Source organism: Pholcus phalangioides, unplaced genomic scaffold, assembly GCF_987345545.1.
Source record: "Pholcus phalangioides strain wild (caught in Gottingen) unplaced genomic scaffold, Ppha-v1.0 ptg000024l_1, whole genome shotgun sequence".
In the NCBI taxonomy this organism is placed as follows: Eukaryota; Metazoa; Arthropoda; class Arachnida; order Araneae; family Pholcidae; genus Pholcus; species Pholcus phalangioides.
Window position 1 is genome coordinate 32,337,179 of NW_028301616.1, and position 18,195 is coordinate 32,355,373.

General features: G+C 35.0%; 1 protein-coding gene across 2 annotated transcripts; it reads left to right on the forward strand.

Moving 5' to 3' along the window:
* The first annotated feature begins 63 nt into the window (after positions 1-63).
* Positions 64-16,956, forward strand: GTPBP1 (GTP-binding protein 1). 2 transcript variants are annotated; one of them, XM_089250391.1, is made up of 11 exons: positions 64-155; positions 6,442-6,640; positions 6,812-6,920; positions 8,877-9,057; positions 10,907-11,159; positions 11,399-11,494; positions 12,685-12,923; positions 13,103-13,247; positions 13,496-13,678; positions 14,141-14,276; positions 15,297-16,956. In XM_089250391.1, the coding sequence occupies exons 2-11, from the start codon at positions 6,518-6,520 to the stop codon at positions 15,635-15,637; spliced, it is 1,806 nt and encodes a 601-aa protein (XP_089106517.1). In that variant the 5' UTR covers positions 64-155; positions 6,442-6,517; the 3' UTR covers positions 15,638-16,956. The 2 variants fall into 2 exon arrangements, with proteins under 2 accessions (XP_089106517.1, XP_089106518.1); XM_089250392.1 differs by lacking the exon at positions 64-155 and adding an exon at positions 354-615.
* Positions 16,957-18,195: the final 1,239 nt, after the last annotated feature.

Genomic DNA, 18,195 nt, shown 5'->3' on the forward strand with positions numbered 1-18,195 from the left:
TCCACAAATGATGAATACAGCTGGAATTATTACGCAATAATACGAAATAGAAAGTGGCAATGACGACAAGTAATATCATTGACGTAATTGAACGTGTCAACTTGTTCAAGATTTGTGAAGGCTATTGTATACATATAACTGGCTGTATGTAAACAGTAAGTTTTCGTTTTAAAAGTTTCTCATCTTATTATAATGTTATTATTTCATTTATTTTGAATGAATTATATTAGCATTCAACGTGATAATCAATTGCACATATATTTTTATTTCGTGTTGTATATGTACTTTTTTAATGTTGAATGATCCAATGTAGGGTAATTTGATTTGTTTCTTTTCTTCCCTCTTGAAGCCACATGTTACAAAAAAAAAAAAAATCTGCACAGTCAACGATATTGTTGATAAAATATTTCAGTTTTCGTTTCGACTGATAATCGGGATGTTATCAAAGGCTTACTAGATAATTTTTTTTGTATTGTTTTAAGTAGGGATGATTAAATTTGTTGTTTATGTTACATCATTGTGGTCCGGATATAAGCAAAAGTCCCCCCCCCCCTTTTTTTATGTTATTGCTGTTCTCATTTGAAACTTACAAACATGTGATTGATGTTCATTGAGGTTGAAGTTTGTAATTTTTCTAGTTATTTAATTATTTTAATGAGTAATTATTTGCAAAATTTTTGTTATTTATGTTGGAATAATATCATTTTCTCCCTTTTACTGTGTATGTTCATGTTCTTTCCCCATATATGCAATGTTTCCCTCTTTTGGAGACTTTCTTTTTTCTCGCCACTTTACGGCTGCTGTGTGATAGTTATTCTCTTTGCTTGTATTAAATGTTGTTCGTCTGACTAGACGTGTGTTTCGTTTCTCTCTCGTCGCCGTCTCTTTCCCTTCCACACTCTGCCCGCCCACAGGTTATGGGCACAGAGACATATCTTTTGAGACGGTTGCGTTTTCGATTTTTTTTTTTTTTTTTTGCGTGCTGATACGCAGTAGTGGTATCTCGTTTGAAGTTTAGTTTCCATTTGTTTTATCGTGTGCATCAGGAACCTTCGCAATGATAATGGCCAGCATCAAGGACAATATTGTCAAGCTGAATAATCAAAACTATTCGCACTGGAAATATAAACTTCTGCTAATGAAAGAAAATTTTCAAGAAAGTCATCGAAAACGACAAGCCGGATCCAGGTGAAGCGAATCGATGGACCCTCGATCTATGGGAGGAAGCCGACAGCCAAGCACAAGCGTATATTGGATTAACTGTCGACGATGATCAGCTCATCCACATCCGTGATAGGAAATCCGCGAAGGACATGTGGATCGCCCTGAAGGAGTATCACGAGAAGAGCACCCTCACCAACAAGGTTCACCTGATGAGGACAATCTGTTCCCTGAAGCTAAAAGGAGGCGGAAATGTTCCCGAGCACGTGGTCTGCATGCAAGAACTTTTTCTGAAGCTGAGGGACCTAGGCGAGGAATCCTTATCGGATAAATGGAGTATGGCCATGCTATTTAACAGCCTGCCAAGGAGCTTCGACCCGATGATCACTGTATTGGAAACACGTGCCGAAACCGAGTTGACGTTTGCTGTTGTCCAGCAAAAGGTCATCGCCGAATACAAAAGAAGGCAGCAACAAGCAGATCCAGCCAGCATCATCACCAAAAGAATGATAAAACTCGATCAAGTCACATCGACAAGAAAAACTCCATAAAGTGTTATTTTTGCAAGAATCCCGGCCACGTCAAGAACAGATGCAGAAAATACGTAGAGTGGAAAAGGAATCCGGAGAAACCGTCCAGGAGCTCAAGTGAAAATAAAGTGAGTGCCTCTCAACAAAAGGATACCCTGCTTTCACTAGGCATACGGTCGAAAAAGTGGATTGTGGATTCTGGTGCCACGCGACACGTGAGTAATGATAAATTTTTTCACGTCGCTAGATAACTCGTATAAAGATAATAATGAAGTCGCAAACGGTGAAACAGTTCATGTGCTAGGCATAGGTTCCGGGAATATGCTATTGAAAAATTTAGACGGTACTGTGACAAAAGTGTTACTTTCAAATGTATTGTATGCTCCTGATGTCGTCAGTAATCTAATATCCGATCGTCAGCTAACTTTGCATGATGCTTCCGTGAACTTTCATGGTGATTATTGTGAAATTCATAAAGATGGAAAGCAGATCGGTATTGCTGACTCTGTTGGAAATCTGTACAGATTACGGTTTTGTGAGTCACATAATGTAAATACAGTGACTTGCGTACACACATGGCATCGAAAAATGGGTCATAGAGATATAGAAACTATCAAGAAGATGCATGCTGAAGGACTTGTTCATGATTTGAAACTCATTAACTGTGGTATCAACATGTCCTGCGATATGTGCATGAAAGGGAAACTTTCGAGACTACCATTTCCCAAGAAATCCACAAGTGAGTCGAGCGCACCGCTAGATCTAATTCATATCAATGTGTGCGGCCCGATGCAAATGATCACACCAAGTGGAAAGCGATATGTTGTCAAGTTCATCAACGATTATACGAGGTACACTCAAGTACATTTGTTGGCACAAAAATCGGACGTATCCGAAGTTCTTAGCTGATAAAGGTGTGCAAACACAGCTAACTGTGGCTTATTCTCCACAGCAGAATGGGGTAGCAGAAAAGAAGAACAGGACTTTGGTCGAGATGGCACGTTGTATGCTGATCGATGCAGTCTTACCGAAGAACTTTTGGGGTGAAGCTGTGATGACGGCCAACTACATTATGAATCGTGTTCTAACTCGAGTAAAGGACAAAACTCCTTACGAACTGTGGACGAACAAGAAGCCTACCATCAAGAACCTACAAGTTTTTGGATCGAAGTATTTCGTTCATGTACCAACAGAGAGGCATCAAAAGCTCGATAACACAGTACAAATGATTTTCCTTGGGTACGACGAGGAGTCGAAAGCCTATCGCTACTACAACCAATCATTGGAAAAGGTCGTAATCAGTCGAGATGTCGAGTTCTGTGTAGAACATCGATCAAACGACAGCTTCGACGCGAGTGAAGATGATGTTCGTGAAACCGAACTTTCTGGCTCCGTGGAAATAAAAACTCAGGAGGAAAAATCCGGAGACCCTACTGCGGAGGATCCCAGAGGTGACGGATCCCGAATTCACGTTTCACAAAGGTCAACTAAAGGCATCCCTCTCAAGAGATTCAAAGTGATGAGAGCAGGTGATGACCACCGCATGGGGAATTTCTCCGAGAAATTGACGGATGAAGACAGCGATGATGAGGAACGTCCAACCTGCAATCGTATTCCTGACAGAATGCTATTCCTGCACTTCAATGACGGCTTCATTGTGCATCAAGCCAGATTGTACCATGGTGAAGATCCCGAAACATATAGACTCTAAAGTGAACCCATCCGACGGATTCACAAAAGAACTTGATATGTTGAAATATTAAGAAATGCTATGTTTATTTACGGGCTCAAATGAAGTGGGGGTGTTGGAATAATATCATTTTCCCCCTTTTACTGTGTGTGTTCATGTTCTTTCCCCATATATGCAATGTTTCCCTCTTTTGGAGACTTTCTTTTTTCTCTCCACTTTACCGCTGCTGTATGATAGTTATTCTCTTTGCTTGTATTAAATGTCATTCGTCTGACTAGACGTGTGTTTTGTTTCTCTCTCGTCGCCGTCTCTTTCCCTTCCACACTCTGCCCGCCCACAATTTAAGGTATTGTAGTATATTTATTATAATAGGTTGTATTGGGAAACAGACTTTTCTGGTTGTTTTGCAAATATGAACCTAAAGTATTACAGGGTTTCCCCCTAGTAGTAGGTTTGTTGCGTGTTATGCGAATCGCCCAGTACGACACAAGCTGATAGGAAAAGCAGTGTCTGTTTTCCTCTAGAGCGTAGAGCGCAATATACTTCATACCAGTGTTTTACTTCAGGCGTGATTGGCGGACTGCTTCCGGGAGTCAAATGCGATGTGCAGCTCACGTTTCGCTGATCTTTCCTTCATTTTTGTGTGGTGTTTTTGTTCCCTTTCCTTCAGACCAGAGCTTGCAGGAAACAGAACAGCTGATGCACCCCTCTGGAAAACAAAAATGCATAGCGTGATAAAGTTACATGTTTCTGCTGATGTGAAAAAGATCCTATTCAGTTCACGTGATGCAAAAAATCCATCTCCTAGGAAAAACCCGGCTTTAGGGAAAAAAAAGTTACCTTTCTCTTGGAAATGTTAATTTAATGTCTTAGAAGTAAGTAAGCCCTACAGGGTAGACGAAAAGTCAAAAAATTTCAAAAATTGATAGCAAGTCAATCAATTGGCATAAAAATGTGTGGTTTGCACTGAGACACTTATGGTCCAGTCTTTTTGTGATGAATTAAATAAGATTTAAATTTCACTCACAGGTGGTGCTGTAAAACGAAAAACCCAACATATAAAATGCAACACAAACAATGCACAATTAATGCACCAGTCATGTCAAGTTTTTTATCTTTTAGTCCAGAGCACAAGTAGCTTCGATCCAAATTTCAGTGACATTACCTTATAATAAAGTAGCACAGTGCCATTGCTTTGCATAGTAGACTCTGTATATATAATGATTATAGTCTTGCCATGTGTTAGTTTGCCCATCCAGCGTCTGAGTGGTGAGATGCTCATCTACCACCATGAAGGTTTATGTCAGGTCCGTGAGTTCGATCCTCAGGAAAAAACATAGATAACACGTTCTTTTCCAACAAACATGAGGCAACCACCAATGTATAGCACCTCTATTTCTGACCCAACTCTATCTGTAGTAAATTACTGTATGGCAATATGACTGGAGTTGGTGTGTGGTAAAGTAGTAGCAGTTTGGCCGTCCAGAAATTCGTCATTTTCAGGCTGGTTCCCCTCATGTTTGAGAGAGGTGAGGGAAACAGCATGTTGCTGTATTTCCAGATCCTGACTTTGATATGGGGGGCTGTTAGCAAAGCAGAAATTACCACTTGTGAGTGAAATTCGAACTTATTTTTTAATTTAAAAAAAAAAACTCAGCCATGATATGTATGTTAGTGCAAACCTCACCTTTTTATGTCAATCGGTTGACTTGTTCTCAATTTTTAAAATCTGTCTTGGACTTCTCGTTCACCCTGTATGTCCTGTGGATTTTGTGACTTTTTTATTAAAAGATATCTAAAGTGAAATGTGATTTCAATTTACGGGTGAATTATTTAGAAATGAAAAGTTATATTAATCTTTATTTATGCTTGAGGAGTAGCACTTTAGTCTAAAGAGAGCTCTTTAAGCAAGTATGTAACAGAAGAGGAAAAGAAGAAAATTCTATGTACATTATTGTAGTTCTTCAAAAAAGTGTAGTCACTTTCTTGTTCTTATTTTGTCCCATTCTCAGCATAATTTAAATATTGAATCATGACTTTTTTTAAATACTGTTTCAGGTGAATTATCAACTGGCTTATTAATGACAGTTTGCACACTTTGTTAAATCCTCTGGTAAATTAGAAATCGATGCTGTATTTTAAACATTCAGTTGATGTCACTTATTAGAATCCCAGATTATGTTATCGTTCAGGTATTGTTACCACTTTCGCTAAGTACGTAACCAATCAATACAATAACGTCGGGAAAAAATTTGTTTTTAATTATCAGCACTGCGGTTTGTTCATATAGTGTCTTTTTTTTTTTTTGTCGAAAGGTTTTCCTTTTTGCATATTCTGTAGCTAAGGTGGAACTAGACTAATTTTTTCTTCATATGTTATTGTTATCAATTTGCAAGACTATGTCGGAGTTCTGATGGCTCCCTTATTGACAAACACTTCCATACTTAGGTTCACAATGTCCTAATCAGGCCATAGTAACCACTATGATGAATGTGCCCCCTATGTATGTATGTAGAATTTCTTTTGTAATTTCTTTCCTGTAGTGAAGGAATGTGTAAGGTGAAAAAAGAAAAATCCCTTTCTTCAGTTCGTGGTCAATTTCTTTCAACTGACCACATTCACAGTGCCTTGGCTGGAAAAATTTCACATAGTAATCTTTGGAATGTATTTTACATTTTAAAAAGTATTGTAATTCATGGCACACATTAGACATTTCCCTTGTGTAACTCGTAATAATTTTTTTGAAAAAATAAAGGATTTTAGCTTTTTAAAGGGATAAAAATACTCGCTTTACAAAAATCATGAAAAAAAAGAGTAAAAAATGGGTTTTAATATTTTGAAACCAGAAATGTGGGAAAGAAAGACAGGGTTTTGTCTTATTTTCACACATCCTATTTGACCGAACGGACCATCATTGTATTTACAACCAGGATTTTTTTTTTCAGATGTAGGCCTATGCCGATGAGATCTCATTAAGTAATGTACGCATTAAACAATAAGTCTGAATCACCTGTGCAGAGTGAAAATTATAACCAATAATACTTTTTAATATTTTCACAGGTGGACTGCATCGAATGATTTTCAAGTTGCGGTTCGTCTGTAATGAATTGTTGGCCCTGAAAAATTCTATTTAGATATGGCAGCTGTAGTGGATCAGACACCAACGGCAGCCAGAAGGCTGGTCGACATTTTCGTTGAACCAGAAGTGCCGGTGAAGGTGAATAATGGAGCAGAAGTAGTGGATGGACTCAATGGAAAGGTGAGCTATGTTACTTAAATTATGAGTGTACTGTTACAATCATAGAATAATAAAAAATGAATTGTAAAATTGGTGTTGTTATATCTAAAAACTTTTTATTTATGTTAATTTACTGCTGTTTCTGAAAAATTTATACATTTCTGGAATTCAATCAAATTTTTATTTCGCCAGATTGCTCTTGTTAGCCCTTCTGCCGAACAATTTGATGCTTTGACTGCAAGATTACAAGAGCGTCTAGAGGCTGGTCATGGAGAAGCTATTTATGAAGTTGGGAGTGGTGGTATGTGAATGATTATTTTTTTCTCTTTCGTATGTAAATGCATTTCATGCAATTTCAAACTTGAAAATTTAATTCATTGTTTGAGTCTAAAATGATTAGTCTTAGACTCAATATCTTAAATTTTAAGATATTGAGATGATGATAATGTCAGTCTTGTATTATCAAAGAAACAGAACAGGTAGTGCAGTAGACTCACTAATCCAACACCTGTCAAATCTGGGTTATGCCGAATTAATGAAATCACTGGATTACTAGAAGCCAGTTGAAAAAAAAAAACTATTTAAATAATGAACTTGTGTGCATAGCAATGCACAGGGCCTAATTTTGAATGGGCAAGTAGTGAATTTGTCCACGGCATCCCCCCCCCCTTTTGATTTTGAGGTCCAAAGATTTAAAAAATATATATTTATTGACCAACGAAACATCTCTTTGACCTTAGTCCCATAATTTCTGCTTTGCTAACAGCCCCCCATATCAAAGTCAGGATCTGGACATACAGCAACATGCTGTTTCCCCCACCTCTCCCAAACATGAAGGGAACCAGCCTGAAAATGATGAATTTCTGGACGGCCAAACTGCTACTACTTTACCACACACCAACTCCAGTCATATTGCCGTACAGTAATTTACTACAGATAGAGTTGGGTCAGAAATAGAGGTGCTATACATTGGTGGTTGCCTCATGTTTGTTGGAAAAGAACGTGTTATCTATGTTTTTTCCTGAGGATCGAACTCACGGACCTGACATAAACCTTCATGGTGGTGGATGAGCATCTCACCACTCAGACGCTGGATGGGCAAACTAACACATGGCAAGACTATAATCATTATATATACAGAGTCTACTATGCAAAGCAATGGCACTGTGCTACTTTATTATAAGGTAATGTCACTGAAATTTGGATCAAAGCTACTTGTGCTCTGGACTAGTCTTTTGCTTGTGTTTGTTTGATGTCCACTATACTTCAGTTTCCCGCCAGGCTTTGGCATGGGAGCACTCATTCCTTGAGATAGGAAGTGGGGTGTGCCCGGTCCTTCAGTATTCAATAGGAGGAATGGTGAAGCATTAATTATTTTAAAAAGCCTGCAGATAAGGGTAGTAAATGACTAAATGACACTGCAGGATCTATGAGATTCAGGAGGCTTGACATGAATGCGTTTGATGTACAGACAACAGGTGGATCCTCACAAGCTGTTTGTTAAGATAGTGCCTATTGATTGCCTTGTGGCTTGTCATTGATTCTGTAGAAGAATGTGTATGAGGTACATGCAGGGGGTTAAGTAGTAGTAGTGAATTGCCATCACCTTTGCATCACTTAAGAGCTGAACAAATCACTCTAGTGTAAGCTTAAACTAAGTACGAATGTATGAGGAAACACTATGAAATATGTGTTAGATCGATCAGGGGTTCCTAGAGATATTTCAAGAATAAAAACCATAGGCCTATTAAATGAAGTAGTAGTAGATCTGTGATTTTTTCCACCCAGTGTATTGCTGCAACTTATGGTACCTCTGAAATGCCTCAAAATTTGTCTTAAGTTGTCCAGAGATATTTAAAACTCCCAATCACACACACACTGCAAATGTGGAAAATTTGGGAACTCAGATCACATATAGTCACTTGGGGGTATTGATTTTGTTTAATATTAGTTTATGTGACTGTGTGGGTTTTGCTTTCTTACTTCTGGCTGTGCTAATTAGCATATTTGTGATTACTACTTTTAAATTAGGCTGAATGGGAATCTTTTCACTGATTGAAAACAAAAAGTGTGTTTTTTCATTGATTCTATTGAATATTATCACTGTGTAAGAAGGTATATGTTAAAATGGATTTATTTATTTGTATTTACACATTTCTTATTTCTGATGAGTTAAATAAAAGTTTATGTTAGGACACTTGTGTCTTTTTAAAGCAGTTTTAAATAGTTGTTTGTTTTCAATATTTCAATTTTTCAGATGATGGGGTGGCAGGATTAACCGAAGAAGAAATGGAAGCATCAGTTGCTACTCTTCACAGCATGGCAAGCACACTGGAAGCTGATTGTGTATTACTGAGAAAACACAAAGTAGAAAATGGATTCATATCAGAATATCTTGTGAGGAAACGAGCAAAAGATAATGATTTTGTTGAAGTTAGGTGAGAATAGTTTTACTGTCTTTGATGCCCTCTTTCATGCACACCTCAAAAAGATATAAATATATTAACAGAAGGACCCACGTTTCATTCACCTACATGACCGGAGGTTGATTTTCACTACATACTCTTGATTTTTGTTACTATTACTTTTTTTAAATGAACATATCAGTATAGGGGAGAAGTACTGATATGAAAAATTGGATTTTTCAAGTAAAATTTCATCTCTTTTTATTTTTAGTACCTACCAAAAACTCATCATTGCAAAAATTATGAACTTTAACATAACTTCCGTTGAATTTGCACATCACGCTTTTTACATTTTTCATTATCTGTATTACATTAAAAATGCATTTTTTACTCACAGATTTCCTACCAATTGAAAATGAATTGCTTGTTTTATTATTGCATACCAAGATCTAAAAGTGCTGAATTTTTCTTGATACTGTAACACTTGTCAACAAAATTCTTAATTTTGAACAGATAAGGTTCTTTAAGCTCTTTAGCTAATTTCAACAAGAAGGATATAAAATTTTAAATTTCATTTCATTTTTTTGACAAATCAACCAAGCCAAGTCAGATTTTATAGAAAACGTGTATCTGCAATCTGCCTAATCATACTCACATGGAGCGCTTTTGAGTCATCTTATCAACATTATCAACACCATGCTTTGTTTTATTGTGAACCTCAACAGTTTCAGGAAATTTTTTTGCTCATTTTTAGAATATATATTTCTACATTTTGAATGTATGAGTATTTTGGAAGAGTATTTTTCTTTTTCCCTTAAACTGGGAAACATTCAGTATAAGAAAAAGATTCAATGTTTTCCAGTGCCTTTGCGTTGCATCAAATGTGTTTCACATAAAGAGGTCCTTGTTGAATTTCATGCGAAATTTTGTTTCGATTTTTTATTATTATACCTATTGAGGTAGTATATTCCATTGTGTGCAGTTTTTCAGTAAGTATTGGTGAAGTAAAAAATCCTTAAGTGGTCACATTTCTACAATCTTTCAAATAAAATTCAGTGATTTGCATTAATACATTTTTGGCAGAGCTAGAATTTTTATTTCATTAGTCTGTCTGTAAGAACACTTTCAATTAGCCGAAGCAAGCACATCTATATTGAAGGAAATATAATGCCATGATTCGACGAAATATTTGATATGTCATTTTCATATATACAACAGAATTGTCTATAACAGCACCAGTCAAATTGATTGGTCCTGGTCTTTTTACATAAAACTGAAAAGAAATTAGCTCTCTCTCTCTTTATATGTATATATATATATATATATAAAATAATTTCATTTTTTTTAAACTGATAGTTGAGCAGCATAATGTTACAGTAATTTTAGAAAAAGTTGTGAAATTTTAAAATTTTCAGCATTCTAAAAAAAATTTGAAGCAAGAAAATGAAAAACGGTCAAAATAGGATCCTTCTAGTGTTAAGAGTATATACACCCACACACCCGTGCAAAGCTTTCTGGCATGCATCGAATCATCAGAAATTCCTCATAGTAATGTTTATAAGGTGCATGTGTGGTCTTTAACACTCTATTCTCTTCCCTATAAAATTTATACAGCATATAAAAAGTTAAAATTTATTACCCTAAGTTCAGAGTGGCATCCTATCGCATGTCAAATTCCAAGTTAATATATACTTGAGTTTCTCTCATAACGAAATGTTTACTACACTTATGGATAAATATAGATTTTTGTACATAAAAAGAAAAGATAAACATCCCCTGGAAATATGCTTTAATATTTCTTTTATAGCAAAAAATAGAATGTGAGACACTTATTTTTGGAGGCGAATTGTAATAAATTGTCTCTAACTTGTTTCTGTTCTAGAGTGGCAGTTGTGGGAAATGTTGATGCAGGCAAGAGTACATTGTTAGGGGTTCTGACTCATGGTGAATTGGATAATGGCAGAGGATTTGCCCGCCAGAAACTTTTCAGGCATAAGCATGAAATGGAATCAGGACGAACATCCAGTGTTGGAAATGACATTTTGGGTTTTGACAGCTGTGGCAATGTGGTCAATAAACCGGACACTCATGGAGGACAATTGGATTGGGTGAAAATTTGTGAAGCATCTTCCAAAGTGAGTAATGTGCTGTTCTTTTTCTCTATTGTCATAATGCTGTTACTTGAAGACATGATAGGAAAAAATAAGCAGCATTTAAAGAGTTTTACATTTTTCAAAGACTCATCTCACATATCCTACAGAGAAATTTTATTTAGCTGGAAAACTAAATTTTTCTACAGTGAAAAGTGTTTCTTTGATCCCTCTTTCTTTCAGAGTTATAATTATTATTGATCACAATTTTCTTTGATTCACAGGTGATTACGTTTATTGATTTGGCTGGCCATGAGAGGTACTTAAAGACCACCATATTTGGAATGACGGGTCACCTTCCTGACTTCACAATGTTGATGGTGAAAAATTAATACTTTGATATCTTGAATTTTTTTGTTACATTTTTTTACGCATGTACTCTCATACAAATTATATACAGTCAATGATTATTTTTACAAACCCATAAAGACTTGATAATTAGTTTGTAAAATGGAAGAAATGAAAAAAATGCAGGAAATAAAAAATGATTTAGTCAGGGTATGTTTTGGTAAGTATAAGATTCCATAAAATTGATGTAGAATAACATGCAAATCTTGCTTCTCTGAAATATTTTCCGTATGGTGGAACGCCATAGAAACGATCTTTTGCTAATCTTTGATTAGAGGACTCAATGTAATTTTTTGAATCCCATACTTTTTGCCAATTTTTGTTTTTTTAAAAGTTCACACACATTAATTTTTTTCAAAATATTTTTTTTTCATCCACTGTCGCAAAATCCTCCTTTCATGCAGAATTTTTTTCGTTTTGTTAACATTGTGATGAGGAAAGTAGATGAACAGCAGTTGGCTCAAATAGAGTTTGATCAACTTGGAAATGGCCTACTGATAATCTAATGCAGCGGTTCTCAACCAGTGCTCTGCGGAGCTCTTGGGGCTCCTTGTGCGCTCCCCAGGGGCTCTACGGCCATTCGAGAAAAATGAAAACAGTAATTTAAAAAAAAATAATTATAATTACTTTAGAATAAAAATAAATCAGTAATTTTGCTGAATAAGTAAAAAATAGGTCTACGGGGCTCCGCTATAGAAATTATATGCCAAAAAGGGCTCTGCGAGTCGAAAAAGGTTGAGAACTGCTGATCTAATGTATCCTACTATTTCTGAAATCACCAGTTCATCCAATCGTAATGCATAAAAGAATGAATTATGCTGTCAACGCATCTTCAGTTCATGGTCACACCCACCAACAATCAAACCCTCCTTTCTGGCAGGTGTTTGCAAAACACCTGTATGCTAGCGATTGATTCTTCAGATACCTAGAACGTTTGAATTGGAGTTTACTTTTGATTACAACGAACTTGGGAAGTGTCTTGAATAAAAAGGGGAAGGAAAAAAAGTTAGTAAAATAGGGAGTTGATAGAAATGAGGACCAGTTTGTAAAAAAAGGGAGTGTTTGTGAATTGGAGGGGCGTAAAATTGAGCATTGGCTATATCTCCGTATATTTCGTAAAAAAAACATAAGTTAACTCCAGTGGTCTGTTATCTTATTTCAGGTCGGTGCTAACGCAGGCATAGTTGGTATGACAAAAGAGCATTTGGGCCTTGCTCTAGCGCTCAACGTTCCTGTTTTTGTTGTTGTTACTAAAATTGACATGTGCCCACCCAATGTTCTTCATGACACAATGAAGCTTCTTGTGAAAATCTTGAAATCACCCGGTTGTAGAAAGATCCCTGTCATTGTACATTGCGAGGATGATGTTATTGTGTCTGCTACCAATTTTGTTTCTGAGAGGCAAGTTTTTTTTCTCATGCATTTGTATGTTGCATATATGTATAAACATGCTAATTTTTTTTTTATTCATGTTTATTGCATTAATTTTATGAAAAATTCTGTGCATTTTGAAATTTCTGGCTTGAATCATGTTTCTTCTCCTCTAGAGGAAATATTAATGATTTCTTTTCCTTGCTTAGGTTATGTCCAATATTTCAAGTTTCAAATGTCACAGGGGAGAATCTCATTTTCCTGAAAATGTTTTTGAATTTACTATCCACTAGAATTCCAAATTCTGACTCTGAACCAGCTGAGTTTCAAATTGATGATACTTATTCTGTACCAGTGAGTTTCAAATTTTTTAGTTGAAAGTTTCTTGTCTTACATATGACAAAGTGAACAAATGAGCCATGAAATCATGGCAATGAATGAACGAATGTCAGAACTTTGTCACTGGACTTATTTCATTGCTGAGACCTCTTCCTGCTCAGCTTCGTGGCAGAGTCCAGAACACTTTATTTTGAGTCAAAAAAGTCAATGTTTCTTTTATGTTTACAGGTTGTTATGTTTCTCTTTCTTCTATATCTCTACAGGGTGTTGGAACTGTTGTGTCTGGAACAACATTGAAAGGTAGGATTCGTCTTAACGATATTCTGATGTTGGGTCCAGATCCATTAGGTCACTTTTCTGCTGTTGCTGTCAAATCCATACATCGTAAGCGCATGCCTGTCAAAGAGGTCCGTGGCGGTCAGACAGCCTCATTTGCTTTGAAGAAAGTATGTAAATTATTTTTAGTAATTAGTTTTTGCTGTCTAATGTTATGACATTTAGTCATTTGGGAAGACTTTATTTTGTGACTATATATTTTTTCACAGTGTTGCATTCATTCTTCCATTTCTTTTACACATTAGTTACCAAATTTATACAAATACAACGCAGATTAGACACAATTAGATGATATGTAACATCCAAATTTTCTTATCTGAGTCTGTTGTCACAAATATATAATCACAAATATCCTTTAATGCTTTATAATTGTTTGCCCCTAATTGTGTTGCAATCAGAATGGCGTAATTAGAACAATCAAAAATCTAGGCTGCGGTGGTTGATTTCCCTGTGAGAGTGTGGTGGAGTACAAACATGCTTTTAGACCTATAATACAGTTTTTTGTTATGCTATCTGGGGAGATAACACTTAGTTCTGATGTTTATTGTAAAAATTTCTCAATTGCTTTGCAGATCAGAAGATCTGATATCCGAAAAGGAATGGTGATGGTTTCTCCTGCTCTTAATCCTCAAGCATGTTGGGAATTCAAAGGCGAAATCTTAGTTCTTCACCATCCAACAACTATTAGTCCTAGATATCAAGCTATGGGTGAGTTTATTCAGTTTGTATTAACTTATTTGCTGTTCTGTTAACAACCAAATAAAATTCAATGAATTTCTAAGAAAATATTATGCTGTCAAATCTGGTTTTTTCCAACTTAGTGTGCACAGTCTCCCATTTGAAAAAAGTCTTTCTGCAGAGAGTAGGTAGACCTCCAACATGTGATATTTATATCTTTCCCTTCCAATGTAGAAGACAGATGGCAGTATTTCTTGAACATGAAACATGCATTACTCTGACATCATGAATACATTAGGGCCTCACATACATACACTCAGAACACGTTTTATCATGTACCAATCCATTAGAAATTCCCGAGAGGAATGTTCAAAGTGCATGTACAGTTAAGTAGTTATTAAATTCTGTTATAGCGAGAGTACATACTCATTGGTCGGAACTGAGAACGAATGAAATAGAGATAATTATAATTTGTAACAAACTCTTAGAATATTATTATTTCTCCATTTTCTATTTAATATTTTAATTATTGCATCACAGATTTTTTTTGGTAGGTGGGCTATGCTAACTTTTTTTTGGAAGACTACTCATGTTTTCTTATTAGATTTTATATAACAAGTTAAATGGTCAGCCCCCTTGAAATTCGAGGCATCCATAAGTTTATTTACAATGAATCACAGAATTTTATTTTTCAAAGCAAACTAGTTGGGTCTTTAGTTTCGTTGGCACAGTGCGATATACAGTTGATTTTTATTAAGATAAATCATAGTTAAGTTCTGGCTGTGTGTATAATGGATTCTGATCGAGACATTGCAAACCTGTCAAGAATTCATATTTCCTTTTATTTTTAATGTTGGTTTCATATCAAAACATTTCGTGTTCAAGTTTTCCTGCTCAATAGTTTTATTGTATGGTTCTAGTGATACCATCTTGAATCCACTGTATCCAATGCATTCAGCTTTTGCATTAACAACTCAAATTTGATTGGTGTTTTTTCCCTTTCATTTTATTAATATGCACTTGTGCATTTTTTTATATTTTGTTTCACAGTGCACTGTGGGAGCATCCGACAAACAGCATCGATTCTCAGTATGTCCATGGAGTGTCTCAGGACAGGTGATAAAGCTATCGTTCATTTCAGGTTCATAAAAAATCCAGAATACCTTAGGGTTGGAATGCGGATGGTGTTTCGTGAAGGCAGAACCAAGGCTGTTGGCAACGTGATTCAGTTGATACCGAATGCTGCACCGGCGAGTGTTTACATGCGCACAAAGCCAAATAAGATGAAACCGATGAATTCTAACCCCAATGATATCTCACGACAGGAAAATGAACCGAGAAAGCCAAGCAAACGTAGTCATGGTTATCACAGGAGTCACAGAGTCATATAATGTAACAGACATTCAAATGTTAGGGTTATTATTTTTTGATTTTAATGTTTCATTTGTTTGCAAATCCTTCTCTATTTAAGTATGAAACCAATTTCGATTAACAAGCACAGCTTGCATGTGAAGACGTATTTGATACTACATCAATGTCATATACAGTCTATTCACGCAAAAAAAAAAGTTTGGATCAGTCCCGTGAATCATACTGAAATAACATTTCAATATAGTTACTTTTGTAACATTTAAAAAAAAGTTAGTGATGTGACTTCTGAGATGACCACGATCATTCGAGATGACTTGAATCATTTAATGAATTTGTATTGATTATAAAAAAGCTTAAAAAATAATAATTGTCATAATTTTCTTAAATTTTTTCAGCTACCCGTAAAACGTGGGATGTTTCATAATTATTTGAACTGATTTTTTTTCTTGAGAATATGCAGCTCAAAGTGGAAGCAATAGCATTTGTTCATAATGTAAATTACACATTTGTCAGGAAATGTATGCAACAATGTATATTCTTCAATCCTTGACATATGTAAATATCGGTGACCTAAAACTGACTTTAACCGTGAAGTAATCTTTTTTTTTCTCTTGAGTAACGCACATTTACCTGGCTTTTAATGGCATTCAGCTTAATGTATTATAGTAATTGCACACATTTTAATGTTGAATGCTGATCATCATTATATTTTAGTAAAAACAACATTTCTAGTCATTGGTTCCACCATCTTTCATTTTTTATCACCTTCCAGAATTTCGTTCCTTAAAATTCTGGTATGAGAATTGAGCTAAATTTTCATAGAAACGACACATGTTTACTTCACCTCACATCAGATCGAAGCGGTTTGAATAATCATGTCATTTAGTTTATAGGCACATTTTCCCTAACTTTTTCCCCCTTTCATAATCTGAATTTAATAGCATAAAAATAATAATCTTGGTGATATATTCATTTGTAGGAGTATCAGTATTGTTTCGTTGGTAATAAATTTTCAAAGAAATGTAGAAAAATTTCGGTTCTTATGAAATCTTTTGTTGTGCAAAGAAACTTATTTAAAAAAAAAAAAAAAATCTTATTTTCTCTTTTCGAAAGTGAAAGATAGTGTATTGTATTTCATTGTAAACTAGAAAATATACTTGGCTTAAACTTTACCTTTTTCATGAAACCATTGAGTATTTGCGAGAGGAAACCAATGGGAATTTCTGTGATTGTTTTTTTTTTTCTCTTTCCCTTACCACAATAATGACTCAACCATTGTAATTGTATGTCTGCGAATTTGATTGTTCTACAATTGGAAATTAAAAGTCTTTCAAAATAATTCTTATGTCTTGATTAGTTTTTGGTAATTTTTTAGATTGAAAGTTTGATATGAGGCAGGGATGTACAACCTTTTCAATTTGTGTGCCAAATATGCAGTATTTCTGCTGCTTGAGGCCAGAAACTTGTATGTAAAGATTTATCACATGATCCATATTTTGATTTAAAGATTAATCCCAGACCTGCATGGAACATTCCTGTAATTTTGGTCATCTCAACATCTTTTTTTATTAAAATGCAGTTTTTTTACTTATTTTTAACAAAGCTTAGTTGAATTTTTGAAATCAAGAATTAGGATTGTATTCGTGACTTATAATTGTATTCATGATTGTAATTATGATTGTATCATAATTAGTGAAACATATTCATCTCATTAATTTGTCCATCATATAATTTTTTTTATAATAGATTTTTATAATTTTTTTAAGATGGGAAGCGGGGTGTGTCCGGGTCCTTCAATGTTCAATGGTGAATTACCCTTACAGTACCCATCATTTTCAGGGAATCACAATTTTTCAGCAATTTTAGCAATAGTTTGCAACTTTCCTTGTATTTGAAAAAAATTTTCGGCTGTAACTGGCAACTTTGGACAACTTTTTTTTTTTGCCTTTGACAATTTTTTTGGCTGTGAATGTTGACTTTACTTGCCTTGATATAACTTTGTTGGTGTTAGCAGGTCAGAGGTTGTGCACCCCTGATATGAAGTGCTCAGTGGCACTCACACAGTCTGGCTAAAAATTTTTAGGACTGATTCAATAAAAACTTTCAAGGTTGTGCTTTTTTTTTTTTTTGCGAATGGAAACATGTAGTATATTCGTAGTCGCTACTTTTCATTGATAATACCAACTAGTATCAGTTGTTGACCTTACCGCGAAACAGTGTTTTGAATCTTGAAATCTGTTATAATGGAGCCATGTCAAGAATATAAGTGCAATAGTTTTTTTTAACCCTTCACAATGTCGATATAAAATCTGACATTGTGAAAAGTAGAATAAAAAGGAAATTATAATAAATTGAAAGTATAAATGTAAAATAATAAATAGTTATTATGTAAATTATTTTGTAGGTCATTTTAGAGTTCTAATTAAAGACAAAAAAAAACAAATTTTTTGAAACAATTAGTTCAAAACAAATTATCTAACCTGGTACTTTAAAGTACCGTCAGGATGTAATGGGTTGAAAAAAATAATCAGCAAAACTTATCAAATGATGCCAAATGTAAACTGAAGAGCCAAAAAAA